Source organism: Bos javanicus, chromosome 3 (assembly GCF_032452875.1).
Source record: "Bos javanicus breed banteng chromosome 3, ARS-OSU_banteng_1.0, whole genome shotgun sequence".
NCBI lineage: Eukaryota > Metazoa > Chordata > Mammalia > Artiodactyla > Bovidae > Bos > Bos javanicus.
The window spans coordinates 89,569,592-89,596,453 of NC_083870.1; the positions used below are offsets into that span (position 1 = coordinate 89,569,592).

The 26,862-nt window shown below is 44.2% G+C and overlaps 1 protein-coding gene and 1 long non-coding RNA gene across 4 annotated transcripts in view; one reads left to right on the plus strand and one right to left on the minus strand.

Annotated features, from left to right (window-relative positions):
• Positions 1 to 324: 324 nt before the first annotated feature.
• On the minus strand, positions 325 to 4,053 carry LOC133244526 (uncharacterized). 2 transcript variants are annotated; one of them, XR_009735438.1, is made up of 2 exons: positions 1,457 to 4,053; positions 325 to 455 (listed from the first exon to the last, which is right to left on the minus strand). It is a non-coding gene; the product is annotated as an uncharacterized LOC133244526 (long non-coding RNA). The 2 variants fall into 2 exon arrangements; XR_009735439.1 differs by having other exon boundaries at positions 1,381 to 4,053.
• Positions 4,054 to 5,724: 1,671 nt separating this feature from the next.
• Positions 5,725 to 26,862, plus strand: part of FYB2 (FYN binding protein 2) — a 125,968-nt gene continuing 104,830 nt past the window's right edge. Inside the window, exon 1 of one of the 2 annotated variants that reach the window (XM_061411808.1) lies at positions 5,725 to 6,677. In XM_061411808.1, the coding sequence (XP_061267792.1) occupies positions 6,435 to 6,677 (243 nt within the window). In that variant the 5' untranslated portion in view covers positions 5,725 to 6,434. The remainder of the gene's footprint in view (positions 6,678 to 26,862) is intronic. The other variant, XM_061411809.1, reaches the window with a different exon arrangement.

Genomic DNA, 26,862 nt, shown 5'->3' on the forward strand with positions numbered 1-26,862 from the left:
TAATGTACAAAGGAAATTTGATATGTGTAGAGACCATTGTGCCTGATACAAAACAAGCACTCAATACATAAAGGGTGCCTGTTGTTATTTCTAACAGCCCAGATCATGACATTTAAGCATAGAAATCTGGTCTTCAATTAAATCCTCAAGAAGCTGGCTAAATCCCCCTAAGGATTCGTTTCCCTATTTCCTGACCCAACTCTTGCTATGTTCTCTTATTTTCCTGCCAGCTCACTGCCAGTTTTACTACAGCTCACTAATAACTGCATTAGTCAGAATAAGATAGGCTATGCTGCACTAACAAATAACCCCCTGATTTTAAGCTTTATACAGCAAAGTTTTATTTATATCAAAATCTGATGACTACTGGATAGGTCTCCTTAGAAGCTCTCTTAAAAGAACAGACTTTGGGATCCAGGATCCTTCTGTCTTGTGATTCCACTCTTCTGAGATTACTGCAAAAGGAGAAAAGAGAAAGTGGACCACTGAGCAGGCAGCCCTACAAGTAACATCCACTACTCTCCCCACATCCCATCGATGAGAACCTAGTCATACACCCAAATCTAATTGCGAGGGAGGTTGGAAAATATAGCCTTCTCAGACACCCAAGAAAGGGAGAAAGAATTGGGATTTGGTGAATACAAGCATTTTCTCTGCTCATCTTACTCCCTTAGTAAAATAACCTCCATATTATTTAGCTACCAGAAGAGGTAGCTATATCTCAGAACCTTGAGTTTTCTATCCCTCCTCCTCCAGGCTCATCAGCACTGTGCTGCTGCTGCTGCTAAGTTGCTCAGTCGTGTCCGACTCTGTGCGACCCCATGGACTGCAGCCTACCAGGCTCCTCCGTCCGTGGGATTTTCAAGGCAAGAGTACTGGAGTGGGGTGCCATTGCCTTCTCCGCTCGTCAGCACTGTGAGTCTCTTGTTAATCAGTACCCATGCTGACCTCAGTGGACACTGCTCTTTATTTAACACTTCATCCCAAATGTAGATCAAAGGTGCTTCCTTTTTCACTATTCCAAAGCTGAAGCTAAATATCAAATTATATTAGATTTTACCAAAGACTGGGGAATGATATATGAGGAATAAATACAGAGAAATCTACAGTTGCTCATTTGCTTTTTTATAAACGGATTTTATGCATCTTCAGCTGAATCTTCCATAGGACCACCTGCCTGCCACACTTCTGTCTTGCAGCCACAGGTCAGGGGCCATCTGACCCGTCCTATCCAGGAATGCCATACATGTGTCTCAAGTCCACAAAGTAAAGCATGGCATTTGTGGGGGAGTGATTAGAGGCAGGGGGATGGCTATATGGGTGGAGGAGAGAAGCTATTCCTCCATAACTCCTTGCAAGGCAAACAGATCTAACTCTTACCCTTTGATTTGAGCTTTCAAATACATGTAAAATCAGCTAACCCAAATTATGATTCATGAGTCATATGCCAATTGACCTGTGCCACTCCTTCCTCAGTACTCCGAGCCTCCGAGTTGCAATCATGTGGTAATCCTGTGCCACATGTGGTATTCCATGTGGTATTCCTGTGTTTCCCAAGGAAACATGACCAAAGAGAGACAGAGAGTTTCCTGATAGAACTGCCCATTTGAAGAACTCCTTTTCTGGATAATGGGATATGGGCGTGACTGATATTGGGAACAATTCCCTACTTCCAGGCAAGCCCAGCTCCTTCCCACTGAGGAATGGTATTCCTTTGATCTCTACAAGATAAGCAGATCAGAAAAAACATATTAATAATTCATCTGAGTGATGCATACATAATGTAACTGGAGTTAATAGAGGGAGATGGCGTCCTTACAAGAGCCTAAAGGGTTGCTATGTTTCCAGTTCCGAGCAGAACTCAACATAAACTAGATGCTCAGATTCTTGATAAAAGGCTGTTAAAGGGAAAGCAACTTGCCTTAGTCATGTTTGTTAAAGGGAAAGCAACTTGCCTTGGTTGTGTTTATTTAGCATCCTTCAAAAAAGCTCTTACTAAATTATAATATACTATTAAGATGATGACTTAGATAAGCACAAAATTCAGATGTGAGCTTCCTTTCAGAAAAAAAGACAAATCATCTGGCTTGTACAGTTTTCACAAACTGGTAGAAAGGAAGCAGACCCTTTCTTGAACCCACACATCTCCTAACATAATTTGAGGTATTTTACCCTTAAATGATTTCCATTTAGATAATTGCATACCTTGTAGTAATCATTTCATGTTTCCACACTGCTCATCAATCCTTTCTGCCTTCCCATCCACCCTGTCCTTGGTATGGCTTTTATCTTTCTGTTTAATCATTCTGTTTTATTTGGCTCTGTATTGCCCAGTCCTTCAAGTTCTTCTGGATGCATCATGGAGGGGAGGAAGAAGCCACGGGTGAGGGTAGAGTAGAGTCAAAACAGAGAGTCAGACTTGGACTTTGCATGGCCGGGGGATTTTCCTTGACCTTTCTGAGTCTCATGTGCTTCACCTGTCCACCAGAGATAACCTCTCTTATCTCACATTGTCCTGAGGAACAGAAGAAAATATACGCAAACCATGTAGCTTGTTACACAATGGATTCTCAATAAATTGAGGTTCCCTTCATCTTTCCTTCTCTCCCTTTTGAAAGTAGTCAGGATATAAATTATACATAAATAAATCACACACTGCACTGGAAATCCTCAGAAATGATTAATGTAACTAATAATAATTTTAATATTAATAATAGGTTGCTTCAGCAGCACATCCTGATTCTGACAATCAATATGCTCCAGCTTTGTCTTCACACCACGAATACTGCTCAGAGCTTTACCCTAGGAAGAGGTGAATGCACAGCATTGCCCATTTGTGGATATTACTTAAATCTCCCTTTTTTTAATATCACAGTATTCTGCTACAAACCCTTACTTATGGTGCAAAGTGTAAGCAATATGTTTGCTAAGAAATGAAAAACTGAGACATGAATGGAAACACTAAAAAGCTACAAGCAGCGTGCAGGACTGAAAGTAAGGTTTGGAATCATGAAGAACGTGCTGGAAATACTGATTTCTACTGCTCAGTATGCCCAAGAATGGACAAGACCTCATTGGTGAGTATGGTCCATTATCCCCACTACAAGGAGGAGCAAACTGAAGCTAGGGGCTTGAAAGACAGCAATACCCATAAGATGGAGCCTAACTTTAGCCCAAGGATCTGCTAAGCGTTCTCAGCGAATGATAAGACGGTTCAAATAACCCTCCAAGCTCTCAGATTCTGTGTTTATGAGTCTCTATTTCTCAAGGATGCAAGTGGAAGCAACCAGAGGGGTGGTGAGTGTGGGCTCTGGAGCCAGACTGCCTGGATTGCAGTGTCTGCTTTCCCATTTATTAACTGCCTTAGCCTGGATGAGTGACTTTCATTGGTCTGTGGCTCATTTTCCTCCATTGGAAAATGAGAATCACAATAAAAACTAAATAAGGTGACATTTGTAGCGTCTGGGACACTGTTCCCCAGGAGAGTCCAAACTCGGTCAGTCATTTCCTGCTCCATGATTGAGTGCAGATCACAGTGGGCCACCCACCACCTTCCGGTATAGGAGGACCCCACAGTTCTTTCTTCAGTTGAATTATTTTTCCTGAAGTGTTCAGTTCAGTCACTCAGTCGGGTCTGACTTGTTGTGACCCCATGGACTGCAGCATCCCAGGCTTCCCTGTCCATCACCAACTCCTGGAGCTTGCTCAAACTCATGTCCATCGAGATGGTGATGCCATCCAACCGTCTCATCCTCTGTTGTCCCCTTCTTCTACCTTCAATGTTTCCCAGCATCAAGGTCCTTCCCAATTAGTCAGTTCTTCGCATCAGGTGGCCAAAGTATTGGAGGTTCAGCTTCAGCATCAGTCCTTCCAATGAATATTCAGGACTGATTTCCTTTAGGATGGACAGGTTGGATCTCCTTGCAGTCCTAGAGACTCTCAAGAGTCTTCTCCAACACCATAGTTCAAAAGCATCAATTCTTCAGCGCTCAGCTTTCTTTATGGTCCAACTCTCACATCCATACATGAGTACTGGAAAAACCATAGCCTTGACTAGACGGACCTTTGTCAGCAAAGTAATGTTTCTTCTTTTTAATATGCAGTCTAGGTTTGTCATAGCTTTTCTTCCAAGGAGCAAACATCTTTTAATTTCATGGCTTCAGTCACCATCTGCAGTGATTTTGGAGCCCCTCAAAATAAAGTCTGTCACTGTTTCCATTGTTTTCCCATCTATTTGCCATGAAGTGATGAGATCTAAACTTAGATCAAACCTCAAACTTCACATCCCCAATCCCCCTATCCACAGTGTCTCCACTATGAACCTTCTTTTCTGCCTCTCCCCTCCGTAAGCGTGTGTGTGTTCTCCTACCAAGCTGAATGCAAAGGCCTGCTTACTCATGGGATGGGGGCTCCCGGGCAGACTGGGATTGTTACAGGGAAATAAAACAGTGTTCCTTCATCAGTACATCCAAATGTAGCATGGGCATTTTGACAGTGACATAGCCACCATGAATTGAGGAGAAAAGAAACAAGGAAGAGAGGAACTTTGGGGTGCTTATTTAGCAGTAAGCACTGTAGAGATTTTTGTAATCCTCAAGCCAACATTGTCAGTCCTCTTATCTAGTTGTACACACCAGGAACATACATCTCAGGGGTTTGTTGAGAATCCCAAGGCCAACATCTAGTGGCGAAACTGAGTTTAGCACCTAGAGGATCATAAGGTAATAACAGGGGATCCTACAGAGTTCCAAGAGTCACAGTCCTTAAGCCCACTTGCAAAACACTCCTAACAGCTACCAATAAGTAGCGCCCACGACATCCTTTGACCTACCACGGTAACTTGTCCCAAACCAAACCAGAAGTACAGAGCTGTCAGTCCGGCCAGGTCCAGAGAGATGAAAGCCCTTCTGACCTACCTACTCCATCCCTCTGTCTTTGTAGGCTGGCCTGAAGCCACCAGGGGGTGCCCTAGCATTAAGAGCAAAAGGTATTTGACAACCTAATTATCACCTGGGGTTGGGAGGATGCTTCCCTTCCTGAGAGCTTCTGCCCATGATTTCTCATCATATGTTGTAAACATATGACCTGAGTGAAGGCTGGGCTTGGAGGGAAAGTTACAGAGAATCTTGGGCTTGTGCCTCATTTAGCTTGGAGGAGTGGCACCCCCATCTGTTGGTGGGCAGATCCCACACCACTACAGTGTGGAGCAAACTGTGAAATCAATGGAGTGGGTGGGCTGACCATTGATTTTTTTAATTAAATAGCACATCGAGGCTCAGAAAATAGAAAATATCAGTGTGATCACACACAGCACGAGCAATTATTGTTTTGAAAATTTTAAATTGTAGTGTGTATGTGTCTGTGTGCTGACTCATGAGATAAAAGGTAGATCTGTGAGTCATTTATTATTAAAACACCTTGACCTAAAAATCTGATTAAAATTCAGATTCCCAGACCCTAGACCAGAAGAGGGTGCTCCTGTCTTCCTGTCTGCCCCGGGGGCCTTGAAGCCTATAGTTTTAACACAGCTGGCAGCTGAGATGATCAGCTCTGTCTGGGAGCCACCTGTTAGAAGAAAGGGCACTTAACTGAGTTTTCTCACCTGCTTCCCCCCCCCCCCCCTTTTCTCTGGACAGGGTAAGGCAGGCTTTTCACTTCTTGGGAACTTGGCCTAACAAAGCAAGAAAAGTCACACTGACTGTACTTGAGACAGAGAACAAGCTTCTGGCTGCCCCCCACCCACCCCACTCCAGGACAGCTGTGAGCTCTGAACAACCAGAGATTGGGTTTCCAGCACCAGCTCTGTCAGAAAACAAACAAAAGCCCGAACACACACACACAGAAGCCAGAAAACAAAATCTTTTTAGAATTAGCCAGACCTGTGTTGAAACCTTGAGCCTTCTACTTACCACCTATGTGACCATGGGGCAGGTTTTTGGATCCTGTTTCCTTCTCTCGTTTTAAATGGGATTATAAGCCTCCCCAGGGTGAATGGAAGATTTGGGTAGAATAATGTATCCACATGCTCAGATAGGGCCTGACCAAAACAGGTGTCCCGCTCTAACAGCTCTCGTTCTGGCTCCCTGAAATCCCCCGTGAGCTTGGACGGCTCTGTCCCCTTTGGGCTTTGGCTTCCCCGTTGTTAACAAGAGGGAAAGCACCCATCTGCAGGGCTGGAGTGGGGCGGAAACTGTGACCGAGAAAAATTACATTGTATGACCTGAGCCTTCTGCCCTAACCGGAGCCCCGCCAGCCGCCTTGTTCACCAGCTACTCCCACGAGGGCACAGCGTGAACTCCCTGCAGGGCGACGGGCGGACCAGTCTGGGAGAGAACAGCGGGCAGAGCCGCTGGCTGAGAAGCGCCAGAGTCTGCGGATCTTTGGACGGAAAGATCCCTCGCCCACTGCAGGTGCCGGTCCTGCGAACTCGGCGGATGGAGGCCGGCGCGCGCCCCGCCGCGGGCGAGAGCGCTCCAACCCCAGCAGAGGGAGGAGCCGCCGCCCAGGTGGGACAGGTGGGGAGCCTGAGCGCAGGTGTTTCCGCGGCGGCGGCCAGGGGAAGCGCTTGCTCCCTGGCAGGCGCTGGCAGAGCCAAACGTGCCCTTGGCCTTAGGATCCAGCTCTGGGAAGCCGGTTTTGTCTCCCAGACTCTACCTCGGAAGAAAGTCATGGAAGCGGTAAGTCGTGGCGGGTTTGGTCGTGGGCTTTCTTGTGCGTCCAGTTCCTCCTGGCAGAAAGCATGGGGAGAGGCTGCCTGTGCACCCCGCCTCCTGGAGAGGAGTACACTTTCATGCCGTCCAGCTCACACTGGCCTGGCCTGGCGGGGGTGTGGTGGGAAGCGGAAAAGGGGTGTGTGTACCTGTCCTGTGCCACCTTGGAGGCTGAAGGGCAAGGGTCTCAGGAGGGGTGGCGTGAGGGACTCTACCGCCAGCGCTGTGAGCCAGGCTTCTAACCTCCCCTCCCCCGACTCAGCCCCCAGCCTGGGTGTCAGTGAGTGTTGGTCTCTGTCTGCTTGTCCTTTTGCCAGGCTGCAGGGGCTCTTCTGGCACCCCACTCCAGTACTCTTGCCTGGAAAATCCCATGGACGGAGGACCGTGGTAGGCTGCAGTCCATGGGGTCGCTAAGAGTCGGACATGACTGAGCGACTTCACTTTCATGCACTGGAGAAGGAAATGGCAACCCACTCCAGTGTTCTTGCCTGGAGGATCCCAGGGACGGGGGAGTCTATGGAGTCGCACAGAGTCGCACACGAATGAAGCGACTTAGCAGTAGCAGTAGCAGCAGGGGCTCTTCTGTGGCTTGCGGTTTTCCTGTGGGCTCTGCTTCTTATAAGCTGTATGGCCTGGGGCCAGTAAGTTCATTTTCCTTAGCCTCTGGTTCTTCACTGGTAAAATAGGATTACTACTAGAATAACTAGATAGATGATTGGAGGTGTTTGTTAAAAAAAACAAAAATTGGGGAAGTGCCCTGCACCGAGCAGGTGAACTTCCCTTCTGCTTGGATGGATGGCCACATCCTGTTTGCCTAGTTGGAGAGTTTTTTCACCTGACTGACCATATTTTCCTCTTTTCTAATTCTCCACCGCCTCCCTACTTCTCTAAAATAAGTCAGTTTCTCTACAAGGGGGCAGGGCAATGATGTGTTTCACCTTCATTGTCTTCTTTATTATGCATCTGGAGTCAAGTCATTTTCTTCTGTGAGTCAGGCACTTCCTTCCCAGAAGTTGGTTGTACGTGGGGATGGAGGACCCATTTTAGTGGTCACCGATCAGAAGAAGCTCCCTTTGGTCCCAAGGCAGTGGACACATGTCTCTGTGGCTGACCCTCCATTCCAGCCAGCTGAGTTTTGGAAGAGAGAGCAAAGGCACGCTGGTATGGTTTCTGTCTGTCTCCCCTCCTCTGAATTCTCTCCCTATCCTACAGTTTAGCAATTTCTGAGAAACTCCTAATTGATGGGAAAATGCCAGGGTGAATAGATCCAGTGTGGTTGTGAATAAAAAGAAACAAACTTATATTTTGCCCTCTCTGATATGCCAGGGGTATGCACTAGCTTCCATTGTTTCAGTGTATCTAGGTAACAACACAGTGAGGTCAAGGTCAGTGCTTTCTGCCCCAGTTCTTACAGGGAGGAAACAGAATGTTGTTCGTTACCCAATATCACACAGCTGGTAAGCAGCAGAGCCAAAGCACGGGCTGTGATTTGTCAGTAACAAATATTGAGTGCCAACTATAAGCCAGGCATTGCCGGCAAGGATGACAACTGGAAAACGGGGGAATGTTAGGTAACTGGAGAGAAAAATGTACCAAAGGGCATGTTAGCTCATGGCATTTTTATGGGATAAGATAATGCAGTTATGGGATAAGCTGATGTGGTTATGCAATGTTTTCTGCTCAGAGAAAGAGGGGGGGAAAAGATCAAAAGAGAAATATGGGTTATTTCTCATTTTAAAAGGATTTGTTGTAAAGCTAACAAAACACCCAGTCCATATGCATAACTAAGCACCTGCATTGTGTTGTTAGGCCTCCTTCAGGGGCTGCAGATGCAGCAATGACCCAGCCAGAAATGCCTGCCTTCATACAACTTGTGTTCTACTGGTGAAGATACACACACGTTAGGTCAAATGGTGGTGAACTCAGTGTAGAAGCACAGAGTAAGGCAGAGTTTGAAGACTCTGAGGCAGTGAGCAGGAGAGGCTGGTATTTTAAATGGGATAGTTTCAAGAACAGCATCAGTACAAGGTGCCATTTGAGCAGACGCTTGAAGCAGGTGAGGACTTTGGTGCTGTGGATCTTGTAGGGAAGAGCGCTCTGCAGAGGGATACAAAACAAGTGCAAAAAGGCCCTGGGGCATAAGCTTGTCTGATGTGTTCAAGGGCTCAGTAAGATGCCCAGCCTGGAGAGATCAAAGGAGAGAGTGCGTGCGAAGAAGTAGAGGTCAGGTCACGTAGGATGCTGGAGGCCATTGTGGGAATTCCAGGTGCTCCTTGGAGTGAGATGGAGAGCACCTGAGTGTAATGAGTGGCAGAAGAGAATGATCCAACTTGCTTTTTTTTTTTTTTTTAATTTTATTTTATTTTTAAACTTTACATAATTGTATTAGTTTTGCCAAATATCAAAATGATTCTGCCACAGGCATACATGTGTTCCCCATCCTGAACCAACTTGCTTTTTAAAAGGATCACCTGGCTGTTGTTTAGAAACTAGATGGTAGAAGAAGCAGGATTAGAAGCTGGCTGACCAGTTAGGAGGCTCTTGCCCGAATTCAAGCAATAGAATATGGGGGCTCAGGCCAGAGTCTTAGCAATGAAGGTGACTAGAAATGGTTAGGTTCTGGATATGTATTAAAGGTGGATTTAACAAGATTAACTGATGGATGAAACAAAAAATGTGAAAGAAAGCGACACCAGGGTGTGAAGCCTAAGCACCTTGAAGAATGTAGCTGACATTTAATGAGATGATTTAAGGTGGAACAGGTTTGCAGGGAGACCAGGGGGTCAGTTTTAGACATAGTAAATTATAGGTTGAGGGGCTGAGTGGACAGATATTGAGTTTAGAGTTTGAGGGGGAGGCCCAGCTAGGAATATGATTAACATAAAAATTTTCATTGCTTGGCATAATACTGGGTGCATAGCAGCATTTAGTATATGTTGCTGTGGCAGTTTTCAAACTTGGCTACACATTCTCTGACATTCCTCCCATCAAGATGTGGAGTCTGTGTTCCCTTGCCTTGAATCTGGGCAGAATCATGACTGGTTTGGCCAATAGACTGTGACACAAGTAACATTATGTGACTTTAGAGGCTGTGTCGTAAAGGACTATGCAGCTTCTACCTGGTTTGTGGGAACCCTTACTCTTGCAGCTCTTAACCCCCATGTAAGAGGTCTGTGGAGACATCTGTCAACCAGCTGCTCTGGTTGACTGCTGCTGCTGCTGCTAAGTCGCTTCAGTCGTGTCCGACTCTGTACGACCCCATAGACAGCAGCCCACCAGGCTCCCCCGTCCCTGGGATTCTCCAGGCAAGAACACTGGAGTGGGTTGCCATTTCCTTCTCCAGTGCATGAAAGTGAAAAGTGAAAGTGAAGTCGCTCAGTCGTGTCGGCTCTGGTTGACAGTTCCTGTTAAACCTAGCCTTCCAGCATTCCTGCATGACAAAGAACCAGGGTTCTGCAGACCAGCCCATTTACTGGTGGCAATTTTATCACCACCCTGTGGAACAAAAGGGTCACCCTACTGAACCTAGCTCAAATTTCTATCCCAGCTAAATTGTGAGATAAGGAAAAATGGTTATTGTTTTAGGCCACTCAGTTGTGAGGTCTGTTTTGCAACAGTAGATACCGGAACTATTAATTTTTTCTTTATTTTAGTTATAAAATTATCATTCTCCCTCATGGATATAAGGCTCTAGAGAGTTCTTTAAAAATATACTTTGTTACATAGTTCAGAGGTTGATGAAGTTCTACCTTGGTGCCTTCCCTCAGCTGAGTAGTTCCCCAGTCTTGGCAAGAGAGAATCCTAGCATTTTTAAGCTGAGATTGCTTGTCAGTGGGGGAGCTTAGAAAGTGGTACCTGAATTCTTGATGAATGAGCATTGGCTGCTGCTAAGTCACTTCAGTCATGTCCGACTCTGTGCGACCCCGTAGACGGCAGCCCACCAGGCTCCCCCGTCCCTGGGATTCTCCAGGCAAGAACACCGGAGTGGGTTGCCATTGCCGTCTCCAATGCATGAAAGGAAAAGTGAAAGTGAAGTTGCTCAGTCGTGTCCGACTCTTAGCGACCACATGGACTGCAGCCTACCAGGCTCCTCTGTCCATGGGATTTTCCAGGCAAGAGTACTGGAGTGGGGTGCCATTGCCTTCTCCTGAGCGTTGGCATTGGAGCCCAAATACCTGTATTTATGTTTGCTTCTGCCTCTTACTAGCCAAGTGACTTGAGCCAACCATTGAATAATAAAATGTAAGAGTTGGTAGATTTCTCAAAGACCAGCTAGTCTAATGACTCCCGTTTTAGAGATGGGAAACTTGGAGCCCAGGAGGGAAAAGTCACACACTTTGTAACTACTTCTCGGCTGTGCCTTATACATAGTGGATGCTCTTAAATGATCTTGTTATTTTTTGAGAGTAAACTTTAGCATCAGATCATTAGGCTCTCCTCTTGCACTGTTCAGCAGAAAATCACCAAACATCTTCTCTGAGTCAGGCCCTAGCTTAGAACTTCTAAAAGGGGGAGTCTGTCATACATGTCCTCTAGTTGCTCAGTTTGGCAGGGGAGAATGTCAAGAAAACAGACAATTGCAGTATTAATGAAAAGTAGGGTGATGAAGAAAGGCTCAGGTTTTACCAGGAGCATCAAGAATGGGGACCTAACTCTAAGTGGGACCATCCAGGGTCTGTTGGAGGAGCTAGTATCTGAGATGCATGTCAGAGGAAGGACGGAAAGGGGAGGGAGGAGTAGGCAGGGATGAGGGACAAGGGAAGACCCAAATCCCAAGAAGTAAATTGGAGCCAGATACTGAAACATCAGTAGCTGGATAGCATCACCAATTCAATGGACGTGGGTTTGAGCAAATGCTGGGAGATAGTGAAGAACAGGGAAGGTTGGCGTGCTGCAGTCCATGGGAGTCGGACATGACTTAGTGACTGAACAACAACTGAATCCCTTGAACACAGATGTACTTCATGCTGGAGACCAAGGGAGCCACTGAGGGCCAGCACCTCTGGGATGGGACTAAACACAGCCCTGTAGTCTTGTCATGCTCTGATGTCATAGGACTGTCCTAAGGTCATAGGTGGCTTATTTTTGACAGTTCTGTCTAGAACCCAGGTTCTGAATGCTAAGTGAGACCACTTAGCAAGCCCTCAAGAACGATTTCAGGGTTTTTTTCTGAATATTCTGATTCTTAATAAATAGGTCATGAGGCAGGGTAACATCTGGAAAGGGGTGGGCCCACTGAGAAAGATATTGCTGTGAAGATGGTCTGTTGTTAATGAGCTTGTCCTTGGACAAGTGGAGTGCACAGGGATTCAGATCAGATGGTTGGGTGAAGCTTCTTGGGAATTCCAAGAGGTGGCCTTAAGACTGGTCACCTCCCTTCTATCTTTGCAGACAAGCTGTGCTGCAGAGGCCTCTTAAACAGTGTTGCGTAGTCCTTGATCATGAAACATGAAGTGACCTGCACAGCTGCAGGACTGATGTTCAGTCTTAACCAGCAGCTTGTACCCTGGAGTTACCCACAGTTACCTTGACATTGAGTCAAGCTTTCTCTTCCCCAAACTAGGCGTCCACATTTCTCCACTGGAGAAGTGGTTCTAACAGGCGAGTTTGATCATGTCACACCCCTGCCAGATCCCCTCAAATTGTCCCCCATTGCCTGTGCAGCAGAGCCCAGGGGCTTCACCTGGCTGACAAGGTCAAGGTACTCCCACTTAAGCCTCCTGGTCCTGCATCCCTTATGCTCCAGCCTGTTCTGCACCATGCACATTCCTCTTGCTAGAATCTTGTCACTTCATTAATACTCAGCTCAGCTATCACCTTCCTGAGAAGCCTTCTCTTGCTCCTGGGTGGTCATGATTGGTTTTTCTCCAGCTTGCAAGTTCCCAGCCCTTTGACCAGCCCCAGGTCTGGACTGTGAGATCCCAAAGGTAGCACAGCCTGAGGCTTAAAGGCATAGGCTCTGGGGCAGCCCAACTGGTTTCAGTTTCTTGCTCCACAATTTACTAGCTGTTTGTCTTTGAGCAAGTTACCTCTCTCTCTGTGCCCAGTTACCCCATCTATAAAGGGGAGAATGGCATCTACCTCTCAGCAGTCAGCTGAGTTTTATATAAAGGGCTTAGGTCAGCTCAGTGAGGTCACAGGGCAGGTAATTCTACAAGCTAAAATAGTGATATGGTATAGTAAAAGATCTGCCTGCAATGCAGGAGACCTGGGTTTGATCCCTGGGTTGGAAAGATACCCTGGAGAAGGGAAAGGCTACCCACTCCAGTATTCTGGCCTGGAGAATTACATGGACTCTATACTCCATTGGGTCTCAAAGAGTTGGACATAACTTAGCAACTTTCACTTCACTTCCCAGTAATAATACATGGACCATTATGAATTGAACTCTGTCCCCTCCCCCAGTCCCGTATGTTGAAGTCTTAACCCCCACTGCCTCAGAAGTTGACCTTATTTGGAGATAGAGTCTTTACAGAAGTCACCAAGATAAAGTGAGGTCATTGGGGCAGGTCTAATCCAATATGACTGATGTCCTTATGAAAAGGAGGGATGGACATGGAGATACACACAAAGGGAGGACAGTGTGAAGATAAAGTGAGAACATCTTGTGAACATGGAGATGGCCATCCACAGGCCAAGGAGAAGGGAACAGACCCTTCCCTCATAGCCCTCGGAAGGCACCAAAGCAATGACCCTTGATTTTTGACTTCCAGCCTCCAGAACCATGGGGCAACACATTTCTGTTGTTTTGAGTCACACAGTCAGGGGTACCTTTTCAGAGCAGGCCTAGCAAGCTCTTACATGGACCTGACTGGGAAGTTAAGAGAGTTCACTTGAATACTCAATACAGTGCCCTTCCCCCATCAACCTGGGAAGGATTTTGGGCCATGTTGTTGTTCTGATGATCAAAAAAGACAGCTGTGCTTAGCTCTTCAAAGAAGAAATCTGAGAAGTATTTATCAGCACCTGGCTTGGGAAATGGAGTGAAATGATCTCAGGATCGTGGTCAGTATTCCTTTCTGATCACTGAGCCCTGGGTTTGGTTTTTCTCATCTGTAAAACTCTAAAATACTCAAGTCTTGGGGAGTTTTTTCAAAACGAATACTCATATTTTGTTAGGACATACTAAATATAGGCAAGTGAACAAATTATGTGCTTCAGAAAGAATAAGCAGTTTTTGTTTGTTTTTAATTATTTTTTTAAATTGCTAGACCTTCACCACGGTGCTCAGGCTTCCTCTAGTTGCAGGGAGCAGGGGCTACTCTTTGTCATGGTAAACAGGCTTCTCCTTGTGGTAGTTTCTCTTGCTGTGGGGCACGGGCTCTTGAGTGCACGGACTTCAGTAATTTGTGGCACAGGGGCTCAGTAATTGTGGTCTACAACCTTAGTTGCTCTGAGGCATGTGGAATCTTCTCAGACCAGGAATTGAACCCATGACCCCTGCATTGGCAGGCAGACTGTTATCCACTGCACCACCAGGGAAGTCCAGAATAAGCAGTTTAGGGTTATAATATTGGAAAAAGTTAGTTTTTATTTCTTAGTGTTCACTCTTACCGTTTTCATCTTCTCCATTTTATAGATAAGGCAGACTCAAGATTCAAACTCAGATATATTTGACTCAAAGTCATCTTGACCTTTGGTTCAAGTATGGTCGTATTGAATGGTTTTTTGGACAGAGATATTTCGAAATTTTTAAAACAGAACACCTGACCAATTCGTGTTGATGTTTAGCAGAAACTAACAAAATCCTGTAAAGCAATTAAAAAAAGTACACCTGAATTCCAGTCTAGGCCTATCGTCCCAGTCACTCTACGTCTCTGAGACCCAGCGTTCTTTTCTCTGTGTCTGATAATACCTATCTGATATTTTGTCCATGAGGATTATATAGGATAATGTCTGTAAAGTACTGTCGTAAATAATAGAATGCCATAAAAATATTCAGAATTGTTGATATTATCACATTCCCCATTCCAAAATTTGAGCAGAGGAGACAATAGAATTCAAAGCATTCCCTACTTTGTGTGAGCCAGTCAAGAGCTCACCTTAAAGATCAGTGTGTGATCTTCGGTAGGAATAAGGAAATCATACTTGGGAAGAATGTTTAACAATTCGAAGTTGATGTACAAGAACAAACCAGCATTTTCCCTTAAGCACTTAAAGGATCAGGACAGAGGTCCATCTTCCACATCCTTAAAAATATCACCCCAAAGTCTCCTGTGTTTTATTTTGTACCCAATGCTGTTTCTGAGTACATGCCTAGGGACGTTCCCCCAAGCTGTGGTACCCAGGAAAGGGCACTGAATTGGGAGTCTGAAGATCATGATCTGAATTTAGTCTCTGCCACTCCTGTTTGTGTGCATTGAGGCTGCGGTCTACCCAGGGAGATGGGGAGGGACCCTCAGTTTTTATTTTTTAAAAATTATAAAAATATATTTTTATTCAGTTCAGTCACTCAGTCATGTCCAACTTTTTGTGACCCCATGGACTGCAGCACACCAGGCCTCCCTGTCCATTACCAACTCCCAGAGTTTACTCAAACTCATGTCCACTGAGTTGGTGATGCCATCCAACCATCTCATCCTCTGTCTTCCCCTTCTCCTCCCACTTTCAATCATTCCCAGCATCAGGGTCTTTTCCAATGAGTCAGCTCTTTCTGTCAGGTGGCCAAAGTACTGGAGTTTCAGTTTCAGCCTCAGTCCTTCCAATGAATATTCAGGACTGATTTCCTTCAGGATGGACTGGTTGGATCTCCTTGCAGTCCAAGGGACTCTCAAGAGTCTTCTCCAACACCACAGTTCAAAAGCATCAATTCTTTGGCGCTCAGCTTTCTTTATAGTCCAACTTTCATGTCCATACATGATACTGGAAGAACCATAACTTTGACTAGACGGACCTTTGTTGGCAAAGTAATGTCTCTGCTTTTTTATATTCTGTCTAGGTTGGTCATAACTTTTCTTCCAAGGAGCAGGCGTCTTTTAATTTCATGGCTGCAGTCACCATCCTCACTTATTAAACAGGATTAAATGAATGAGATGACATATTGGAAAAAAAAGCATCAAATATATCCATGTGAAAAGTGAAAGTGTTAGCTTCTCAGTCATGTCCAACTCTTTGTGACCCCATGGACTGTAGCCCACCAGGTTCCTCTGTCCACAGAATTCTCCAGGCAAAAATACTGGAGTAGGTTGCCATTTCCTACTCCAGGGGATCTTCCCAACCCAGGGATCGAATCTGGGTCTCCCACATTGCAAGCAGGTTGTTTACCATCTGAGTCACCAGGGAAGCCCAATATCTGGGTACTCTTAGTCTAACCTGCTATTCACTTTTAGGCTGAGTGGTGGAGACCCTAGGAAGAACTTAAGATATTTCTGCTTCATTCTGGTGTATGTGTCATGGACAAGGACCCTAATGTCTGGAACTATAATTCTCAGAAACAAAGGAATTACCAGTTCTGTGCTAACCAGCTCTGAGCTCTTAATTCCCTCTTAGTGCCCACCCCCATCCCTTGCTTAGTGACTGTTTTGTTGACCTATATTCCAGGAAGGAAGAAAGATAATACTGGTGGAGCACTCACTCTGTGCCACTCCTTGCGTCTAGATGCATTGTTTTGTTCAAACCTCACAAATCATCTGTGAGAAATACTATCCCCATCTTACAGATGAGAAAACAGAAGTTCTCTGGGGTTTCACTCTTGTCATGATTAATAGTGGCTAACGCTGACACTTAGATACATCAGCCATGACTCTTAGAGCTCGTTATGTACTACCTCTCAGCCCCTCTAGGATAGGCACTGTCATTAGGCAGGTAGGCACTCCCTGGAGGTCTCCAGTATTATGAGAGACCCAGAGAGGGTGGACAATTTGCTGAAAGTCACACAGCCAGTTGTGGTGGCACTGGGTTTCAAACCCAGAAGCTGAAGCTTTGAAGAACACATTCTGTAAGAGTTCGTCTCTCCCAGAAACTCTACAGAATGAATAGTGGTGTCAGGGTGTGAAAAGGATGGAGCTGGCTGAAATCGGGAAGGCATCCCAATACCAACACTAGGAAACCCTAGGACACAACTAGCCACATTCTCTGCTTAGAAAAACAAAAGCATTTTCGGCAGTATACAACCCCTAGGGGAAATGGCATAGTCGAAACATTCTTACCATTCCTCCCGCCTCTCTTTCAGGCAAGACATCTCCTCATAGCATGGATTCACAATGAAAACCAGTAAGAAATTTCCTAGCAGAAAAATAGATCCTGGCTACATCCTTCATCTGAAAAGTTGTTTCTGAATATGTTGTTCTGAGTGCTTTCCAGTTAACTCCTTAAAATATCAGCTGGTGAAGGCGTTCATCTTTGCTTCATGGGGTATAAATCTCCCATATCTTTACTAGTGCCAAAGACAAATTTATATCGACTTTTGGCTTCACAAGTTTGATTTAAGAGAGAATATTCAACTTTTAGACTGTTGGGAACATTTCCTGTGTGAAACTGGGGACTGTAAAGGATAAGGAATTCCATTATTGCCTTTCCATGCCACCAGCACTGATGAAGAGAGGGCTGCATCCTCCCAGAGGAGGTGGCGTAGATTAGGTTAGGAACCTGGGCAGAGTTCCAGAGGCTCAAAGTTAAGCTTTGCTCCTTGGGACATTAACTCCACGGACCTGTTTTTCTTCAATCTGAAAAGTTGGAATACTCTCTGAATATATCACACCCTCCACTCAGTTGGGGCTTCCCTGGTGGCTCAGACGGTAAAGCGTCTGCCGGCAATGTGGGAGATTTGGGTTCAATCCCTCGGTCAGGAAGATCCCCTGGAGAAGGAAATGGCAACCCACTCCAGTACTCTTGCCTAGAAAATCCCATGGAGGGAGGAGCCTGGTAGGCTACAGTCCATGGGGTTGCAGAGTTGGACACGACCGAGTGACGTCACTTTCTTTTTCTTTCTATATCTTATGAAAATGATTCACAGATGTACGTGAAATGTCTTTCTCTGCTTCAGTTCTCCCACTCAAAATGTTAGGAAACATGTTGTTTTGAGAAACAGCTTGGCCTTGGGAAGAAATCTATGTGACTTTGGACAAGTCTTCAGTATCTTCATCTGTAAAACGATGGGTGGAATCAGAGTCTTCAGTTACCACTTTGAGACATGCGAAGAATTTCTGGTTCATGGGGGAGGTTAAGAGGATTAGTGATGTTTTTCTTCTTCTTTATTGGTAAACCCACTGTTTTGCCCCAAGTAGAATCTGAAGCAACTTAATGTTGTTTATGAGTTTTATGCTTTGCATATGCTTTATGCATTTCTTTATGCTTCTCTGGCTAATGAGCTCCAAATATAGGATTGTAGTCAATACTGAGCATCTAACAACTTCAAGTCAAACATTTGGTTCAGATTCTGGCTCTCTGACTTCCAAGTCATGTGGTGAGAGGATGACATCACTAGTGGTGGGTCCCTCAGTGAGTATTACCAGCTCCTGTTGAACAAGTAGTGCGTGTGTATATGTGTATGTATGAGTGAGAGACCGACTGACCCACCCTGACCTTTAGGTTAAGCCACTGAGATTGAGGAGTTGCTTCGTTACAATAAAACCTAGTCTATCCCAAGTACCGTATACCCCAAAAGTCTTATTTCAGAGCATGTATGTGGGTTTCCAGTTGATAACATTTTGGAAGATAAGCATGAACACAACTGAGTGACTAACACAGCCACACTGTATCTAGCTCTTCCTTTGAATGTGCTGTGCTAAGTCGCTTTAGTCATGTCCAGCTCTTTGCAGCACTATGGACTGAGCCTGCCATGCTCCTCTGTCTGTGGGGTTTTTCAGGTTAGAATACTGGAGTGGGTTGCCATGCCCTTCTCCAGGGGATCTTCCCATCCCCAGAATTGAACCCAGCTCTCCTACATTGTCGGAAAAGGCAATGGCAACCCACTCCAGTACTCTTGCCTGGAAAATCCTGTGGATGGAGAAGCCTGGTAGGCTGCAGTCCATGGGGTCGCTAAGAGTCGGACACGACTGAGCGACTTCACTTTCACTTTTCACTTTCATGCATTGGAGGAGGAAATGGCAACCCACTCCAGTGTTCTTGCCTGGAGAATCCCAGGAACGGCGGGGCCTGGTGGGCTGCCATCTATGGGGTCGCACAGAGTCAGACATGACTGAATCGACTTAGCAGCAGCAGCAGCAGCTCCTGCATTGTAGGTGGATTCTTTACTGTCTGAGGCACCAGGGAAGCCCGCCCTTTGAATAATATAGTCTAATCTGCACAGCAGTCTGGCAAAGATGAGTACCATTACTGTTTCTGTCTTCAGCTGGTGAGAGTGGGCTTCAATGAGTTTAAGTGACTAGCCCCCCAAACCACAAAACTGTTAAGCTGATCCCAGCGTTGAATCCATCTGACCCCAGAGATCTTTAATTTAACAGACAAGGTACTGAGGAACCAAAAAGAAAGTCGCTCAGTTGTATATGACTCTTTGTGAGTCCAAGGACTATACAGTCCATGGAATTCTCCAGGCCAAAATACTGGAGTGGGTAGCCTTTCCCTTCTCCAGGGGGTCTTCCCACCCAGGGATTGAATCCAGGTCTCCCACATTGCAGGCAGATTCTTTACCAGCTGAGCCACCAGGGAAGCCCAAGAATACTGTAGTAGGTAGCCTCTCCCTTCTCCAGTGGATCTTCCCGTCCCAGGAATCAAACCGGGGTCTGCTACACTGCAGGCGGATTCTTTACCAACTGAGCTATGAGGGGAGCCCGAGGGACCAAAACCTCAAATACAATTTAGACCTCTTCAAATTGCTCTGAGTTTAGTAGAGAAGATCTATAAAAATAGCATGTTTTTAATACACTGTGACAGTTATAATATGAACAATGACATTATGTTCAAATAACTAAGGAAAAAGAGAATCTTTTAACTTGACTTGGATGAGGCAGAAAAGCCTCTCCCAAGGGAGGTAACTTCTGATTTGGGTTTTAAAAGTTAAAAAGCGTTCACCGGGCAGTGGGCTATGAGGGAGGGAAAGGCATTCCAGGCACATGTGCGTGCTCAGTCATGTCTGACTGTGCAAGCCACCAGGCTCCTCTATCCATAGAATTTTCCAGGCAAGAATATTAGAGTGGGTTGCCATTTCCTATTCCAGGGGATCTTCCGACCCATTGATTGAACCTACATCTCCTGCGTTGGCAGGTGGATTCTTGACCACTGGGAAGCCCTATTCCAGGCATGGGGAATAGCATATATGAAGGAGGCAGAAAAGTGGCATATTTGGGAACAAAGAGACATGAGGCAAAGGAAAAGATAGGGGCTTGTGTGCCTCTGTTGAAGACTGCATCCTCCGCACAGCACTAGATAAATTCTGGGTGAAGAGTAGGGTGGTAGGTGGGTGGCAGGAAGAATAGAGCAGATGCTGAATTAACTAAGTCCTTCTCCCCTTCCTCAAGTTGCTTATGACCCAATGGGTATGTGGCTATGCTTATTTCAAGGTTTCAGATAGAGCTTTGGAGAATCATTATGAGTCCTGCTTTAAGCCATTCCCTTTTACCTCATCCCCCCCACCATGAGGTTTATTCATCTGTTCATTAATTTAGTATCTAGTTTTGAGTATCCACCACATGGCAGGTGCTGTGTTGTGAATGCTGGAATCCCAAGCTAATTGCTTATTCTCTTTGGTAAGCCCATTCCAAGGGTTAACTGCTCTTTCTATGTGGAAAATCCTTTTGTGTCAGATCTATGGCATTTATATATATTTAATGTCTTAAATCTGTGTTGCATTCCATTTATTTTTTACTTTATTCAAAGTGTCCTTATAATTCATTTTATATGATATTTATAAGAACTTCATGGGGTAGATAGGATAAATAGAATTATTTATATTTCCAGTATCACCCAAAAAGAATGTGATTTTATATCTTTAATTGGTCAATAAGTATATTGAATAACTACCTTATTCAATATGTTATTGAATAATAATTGAATTATTATATAATTATTATATTGAATAATATGCTTATTCAATATATATATAATATGTATATACTTATACAATAAATATATTGAATAATTAACTTCCTCAAGCCATGATAAGTACTTGTGAGAAACAGTTTCTATATGGTTGAATAAGATTATGATTAACAAAGTTCATGTATGCATATTCCTTTAGTCAATGTAAATTTATTAATTGCTTACTGTGTGATCAGCATCAAATGTTAGAATCAGGGATTTCTAACCCTTACAACAGACTTTCAAAATCAAGGGTCCCATTCTGTAGATGAACAAACTGAAACTCTGAGAAATTAAGGGACTTCTCAAAAATCACAGAGTGACATATTCAATCCTGGGCTGATTCAGATATTATTTTTCTATTCAGTTTGACTTCAACAAGTCAAAAGCCCACACATTCTTCATAAGGATCCAGGGTGTTACACCTTAAAAATCAGCTAGACCACTTCTCTTCTGTTTATCATATTTCTTCTCTTGGAGTTAAGCAATTGTCAATGATTATTTTTTGTTTGCCAGCATCATTTGTTATTAAAACCTTATTATGTTCTCAATAATCCAAAGAAAAATCTCAGTTAATATTCCATTAAGTGCTACATTCCCATTATTCTGCATTGCAGTTATTCTGCCTGTTTCTCAAGATAGTATCCCTGAGCTAAGTGACAGTCTGACCCAGAAATCATGAGATCAGTACAAGGCCATCTCCATCTAGTTGCCTGGTCATTTTTTTCCTTGCCAAGTGGCATTAGTAGTAAAGAACCTGCCTGCCAAAGCAAGAGACTTAAGAAATGCAGATTCCATCCCTGGGCCGGGAAGATCCCCTGGAGGAGGGCATGGCAACACACTCCAGTATTCTCCAGTGCCTAGAAAATCCCATGGACGGACAGAGGAGCCTGGCAGGCTACAGTCCGTGGGGTTGTCGAGAGATGGACAGGACTGAGCACACACTTACTTACTAGAGAAACCTTCAGAACAGAGTGCAAACGTGGATTAAGCATAAGTAAAGCCAAACTGAATGTTTGAAGGGTGAGTCCCGTGTTGTCCATTGTTCTGAACTAGTTTCGCTGGCTGGGCTGGAGCACAGGTGAAGAATTGTGAGGGATAAGGAGATTGGAGAATCCCATGGACAGAGCAGCCTGGAGGGCTATGGTCCATAGAGTTGCAAAGAGTTGAATACAACTGAAGTGACTTAGCATACACACACATGGAGATTTCACAGAATTAGGAGAAGTAGAACCGAGGGGTAAAATCCATGGATACTTCAGGTCAGTGAATGCGGAAGAGGAAGGTCAAAATGGAAGCACTGGAAATTAGAATACCACCTCTCAGAAATGCAATTTTTCATCTGAAACCAGCAGGCCAATTAATTCTGTACATATTTCTTAAGCATGTGCTTTTTGCCACAGACATTCATTTCATCATAAAAATCACCACAGTCATCATAGTCATCAACATCAGTGTCCTCCTCCTCCTCCTCATTCTCTTTATTCACATCACAACCCTTCTCATCACAATATCATTACTGGAGGCCTCCTTTGTGTCAGGCCCTGGGCCAGTCTTGATGCCCATGGCAGTTCTATGATGTGAATAGTTGTATCTTCAACTTACTCACCCAGAAATAGGGAACAGAAAACTGAGATAGCTTTGTCAAAGTGACAGAGCCATAATTCATAGAGATGGGGTTCTAAGTTAAGACTCTCCACCCCAAGGCCCATGTGCTTATCCCTATTGCTGCACTTAAGGTAGCTCTTAGTCTAGGGAGGAAAGGGGAAATGGAGAAGACAGTAATTGTAATAAACACTGCAATTGAGAGAAGTACAGGGTTTCTTGGAGCAGAGAGGAGTGAGCACTCTCACTGCATATTTGTTAGAAGGCTTCCTCATGAAGTTGCAAGTGATCTGAGTCAAGCAATACATATGTTCCAGACAAGGAAAGCGGAGAAGGGAATTCCAGGCAGCGGATGAAATGTGTGCAAAAGCATGGATGCCTTCATTCTTTCAACAAATATTTACTGCCTTCTCTGCTTCAGGTACTGTTAGAACACCCAAGGGTGAATTAAAAAAAAGAGAGATGTATCCAGTGCAATGGGTGCACTGGAGAAAAGTCTGGAAGCTTCAAGGACAGTGAGAATTTACAGGTAAAAATGAGGAGAAAACAAGCTGTGGATAATATCCTGTAGTATGATGCCTTCAACACGATCTAGTACATAATAGGCACTTGACTAGTGAATGACCGAATGATCTCAGGTGACCTTTACCACAGTCCAGCTGCTTATAGTAAGTCCCATGAGGACAGAGTACATTTGTTCACCACAATCACCACTTGTATCTGCAGTGGAGCCACCAAGTTACACCTCTCCAGGGGACTCTGTCCACAGGGTAGCCTTTGTGAATGGTCTGTGTGATCACAATGTGACAAATGCCTCTGGGAGTGTGCAGCTTGGCAGCCTGGGTTCACTTCTGCTCCAGGGGATTCATAATTATTGATTGAATTAGCTAACAAATGAACAAGGCAGGCTCAACAGAGATTAGTGTTCTTCAGCCTCTTAGTCATGTAGAAGGCATTAGTTAACTCTCATGCTGTAAATCACCATGTCTTATTTCACAGGTGGGGAAGAGATACAGAAAGCCTGTCTCTAAAGACACATTTATGGAGTGTAAGAGCCGAAAGAGAAACCCAGGCTTCCCTTAGTGTTTTTCTACTACAGTGTGCAGTTTCTCTGTAAATCCGTCAGTTCATGGTTTCCTCCAAGGATGCCTCTTTCCTGGGAAACAGCTGGGTTACAGAGAGCATCCTTGGCCCCCTGCCAAGGTAAAGGAAATTGGGAGCTGTGTCAGGGATCAGTGTGTAACTAATTGCTACTGTAAACCTCTCACAAGAGGCTCTGACTTCACTAGCTCTTTGAGGAAAGATGATCCTGAGGTTTAGTGAGCAGATTAGAAGAATACATATTTAGAAAGCATAAAGACTGCTGAGCATCAGTTTGGATGAAGAAATTCTGCCCCAGATGAAGGGCCTTGCATATACTCTTCAGTTGCATTTATCTTAACTGTTTTCAGACAAAAATTGAGGCTGCAGTAGTATGCTAGAAAGAACCAGGGATTGAGGTCTAAAGGTCTAAATCAATCTTTCATTAATCTTTGATCACTTGGCCCCTCCAGTTTAGGTTCTTCATCTGTAAAATGAAGTTAACCATTTCTCCACTGCAGTATTGTGGGAAACTAAACAAAACAATGTATGAAGAGGGTCTGACCCAATGTGGTGGAGTGAAAAGAACTTGAGTTTTGGAATCAGACTTGATTTTTAAATCCAAATTTACTTCTTAATAATGATGCAAACTTCAACAACATCAGTAATATTAAAAGCAATCATGATAATAGCTAGCGTTTATAGAAAACATGCTAGGCACCAGGCACTGTGATAACCTCTAACAAGGATGGTCTAAATTAATAGCCAGCAGTAAAGTAAGCTCTACTATTGTCTCCATTTTATTGATGAGAACTCAGGTGATCGAGTTGGACATGGCCTCACTGAGAGTAAAAGGGCACAGTCCAAAACAGATTACCTGATGCTAAAGTCCACAATGTGGCTTTTTATTGAAATATACCTGATTTACAATAAATATTACATTAGCTTCAGGTATATGGCATAGTGATTCTTTTGCAAATTTATTCCATTATAGGTTATTATAAGATGTTGGGTATAATTATCTGTTATACAGTAAATCCTTGTTGCTTTTATATTTTATGTGCAGTAGTTTGTATCTATTAATCCCATACTCCTAATTTATCTGTCAGCCCTCCCTCTCCCCTTTGGTAACCATATTTTCTATGTCTGTGAGTTTATGTTTTGTGTTTGAATTCATTTGTATTATTTTTTAGACTCTACTTATAAGTGAGTTCAGTTCAGTTGATCAGTCATGTCCGACTCTTTGCATCCCCATGGACTGCAGCACACCAGGCTACCCTGTCCATCACCAACTTCCAGAGCCTGTGCAAACTCACGTCTATCATGTCAGTGATGCCATCCAACCATCTCATCCACTGTCGTCCCCTTCTCCTCCTGCCTTCAATCTTTCCCAGCATCAGGGTCTTTTCCAATGAGTCAGTTCTTTGCATCAGGTGGCCAAAGTATTGGAGTTTCCGCCTCAACATCAGTCCTTCCAATGAACACCCAGGATTGATCTCCTGTAGGATGGACTAGTTTGTTCTCCTTGCTGTCCAAAGGACTCTCAAAGTCTTCTCCAACGCTATAGTTCAAAAGCATCTATTCTTTGGCACTCTGCCTTCTTTATGGTCCAGCTCTCACATCCATACATGACTACTGGAAAAACCATAGCTTTGACTATATGGACATTTTTCAGCAAGGTAATGTCTCTGCTTTTTAATATGCTGTCTAGGTTGGTCATAGCTTTTCTTCCAAGGAGCAAACGTCTTTTAATTTCATGACTGCAGTCACCATCTGCAGTGATTTTGGAGCCCCCCAAAATAAAGTCTGTCACTGTTTCCATTGTTACCCATCTATTTGCCATGAAGTGATGGGACCAGATGCAATGATCTTAGTATTTTGAATGTTGAGGTTTAAGCCAACTTTTTCACTCTCCTCTTTCACTTTCATCAAGAGGCTCTTTAGTTCTGCATATCTGAGGTTATTGATATTTCTCCCCACAATCTTGATTCCAGCTTGTGCTTCGTCCAGCCTAGCATTTTGCATGATGTACTCTGCATATAAATTAAATAAGTAAGATGACAATATACAACCCTGACATTCTCCTTTCCCAATTTTGAACCAGTCTGTTGTTCCATGTCTGGTCCTAACTGCTACTTCTTGACCTGAATAGAGGTTTCATAGGAGGCAGGTAAGGTGGTCTGGTATTTCCAACTCTGTAAGAATTTTCCAGTTGCTTGTGATCCATGCAGTCAAAAGCTTTAGCATAATCAAGAAAGCAAAAGTAGATGTTTTTCTGGAATTCTCTTGCTTTTCCCATGACCCAACAGATGTTGGCAATTTTGTCTCTGGTTCCTCTGCCTTTTCTAAATCCAGCTTGAACATCTGGAAGTTCTCAGTCACATACTATTGAAGCTTGTCTTGGAGAATTTTGAGCATTACTTTGCTAGCATGTGAGATGAGTACAATTGTGTGGTGGTTTGAACATTCTTTGGCATTGCCAAAGAATTGGGACTGAATTGAAAACTGACTTATAAGTGATACCATATACTATTTGTCATTCTCTGTCTGCCTTACTTTACTTAGAATGATCATCTCTAGGTCCATGCTTCTGCAGGAGATCTTCCCGACCCAGGGATTGAACCCAGGTCTCCTGCACTGTAGGCAGACGCTTTACTGTCTGAGCCACCTGGGACGTCCTAGGTCCGTCCATGTTGCTGCAAATGACAATATGTCATTCTTTTTATGGCTGAGTAATATTCCATTGTACATGCATATCTTCTTAAGTATGTTGATGGACACTTAGATTGTTTCCATGTCTTGACTACTATAAAGAGTGCTGCTATAAAAATTGGGGTGCATGTACATTTTCAAATTCGAGTTTTCATCTGTTCTGGATATATGCCCAGGAGTGGGATTGCAGGATCATATGGAAACTCTTGTTTCTCAAGGAACCTCCATTCTATTCTCCATAGTGGCTGCATGAATTTATGTTCCCACCAATAGTGTGAGAGGGTTCCCTATTCTTCACACCTTCTCCAGTGTTTGTTATTTGTAGACTTTTTGATGATGGCCATTTTACCTGATATGAGGTGATACTTCACTGTGGTTTTGATTTGCATCTCTCTAATACTTAGTGATCACAGCATGGTTTTTAATCTCTAAACTGTTCTCTCTCTCCAAACCTCAGCTTTCTTTTCCATAAAATGGGGATAGTAACACCTGCCCAGCCTGGTTAGTAGAAGGTGATATCTGGAAAGCACCTGTTGCAGGGGTCCAAGTAGCTTAACATGTGGTATGGTGATGGGGCCATGGTAGAGGGGATGGTGATACCTCTGAGGATTATTGGTTTTGCAGATCTTCCAGGTGACTTCTGTGGCTGTTATTGGAGAGAGAAGATACTGGATAGACAGAAAACCAGATAGGAGCTGCTATCTCTTCTTTAAAAAACAAAACAAAATCACTGAACACCTGTGATTGCTCCCCGATCTCCCTCCGTTGCATATAGAGT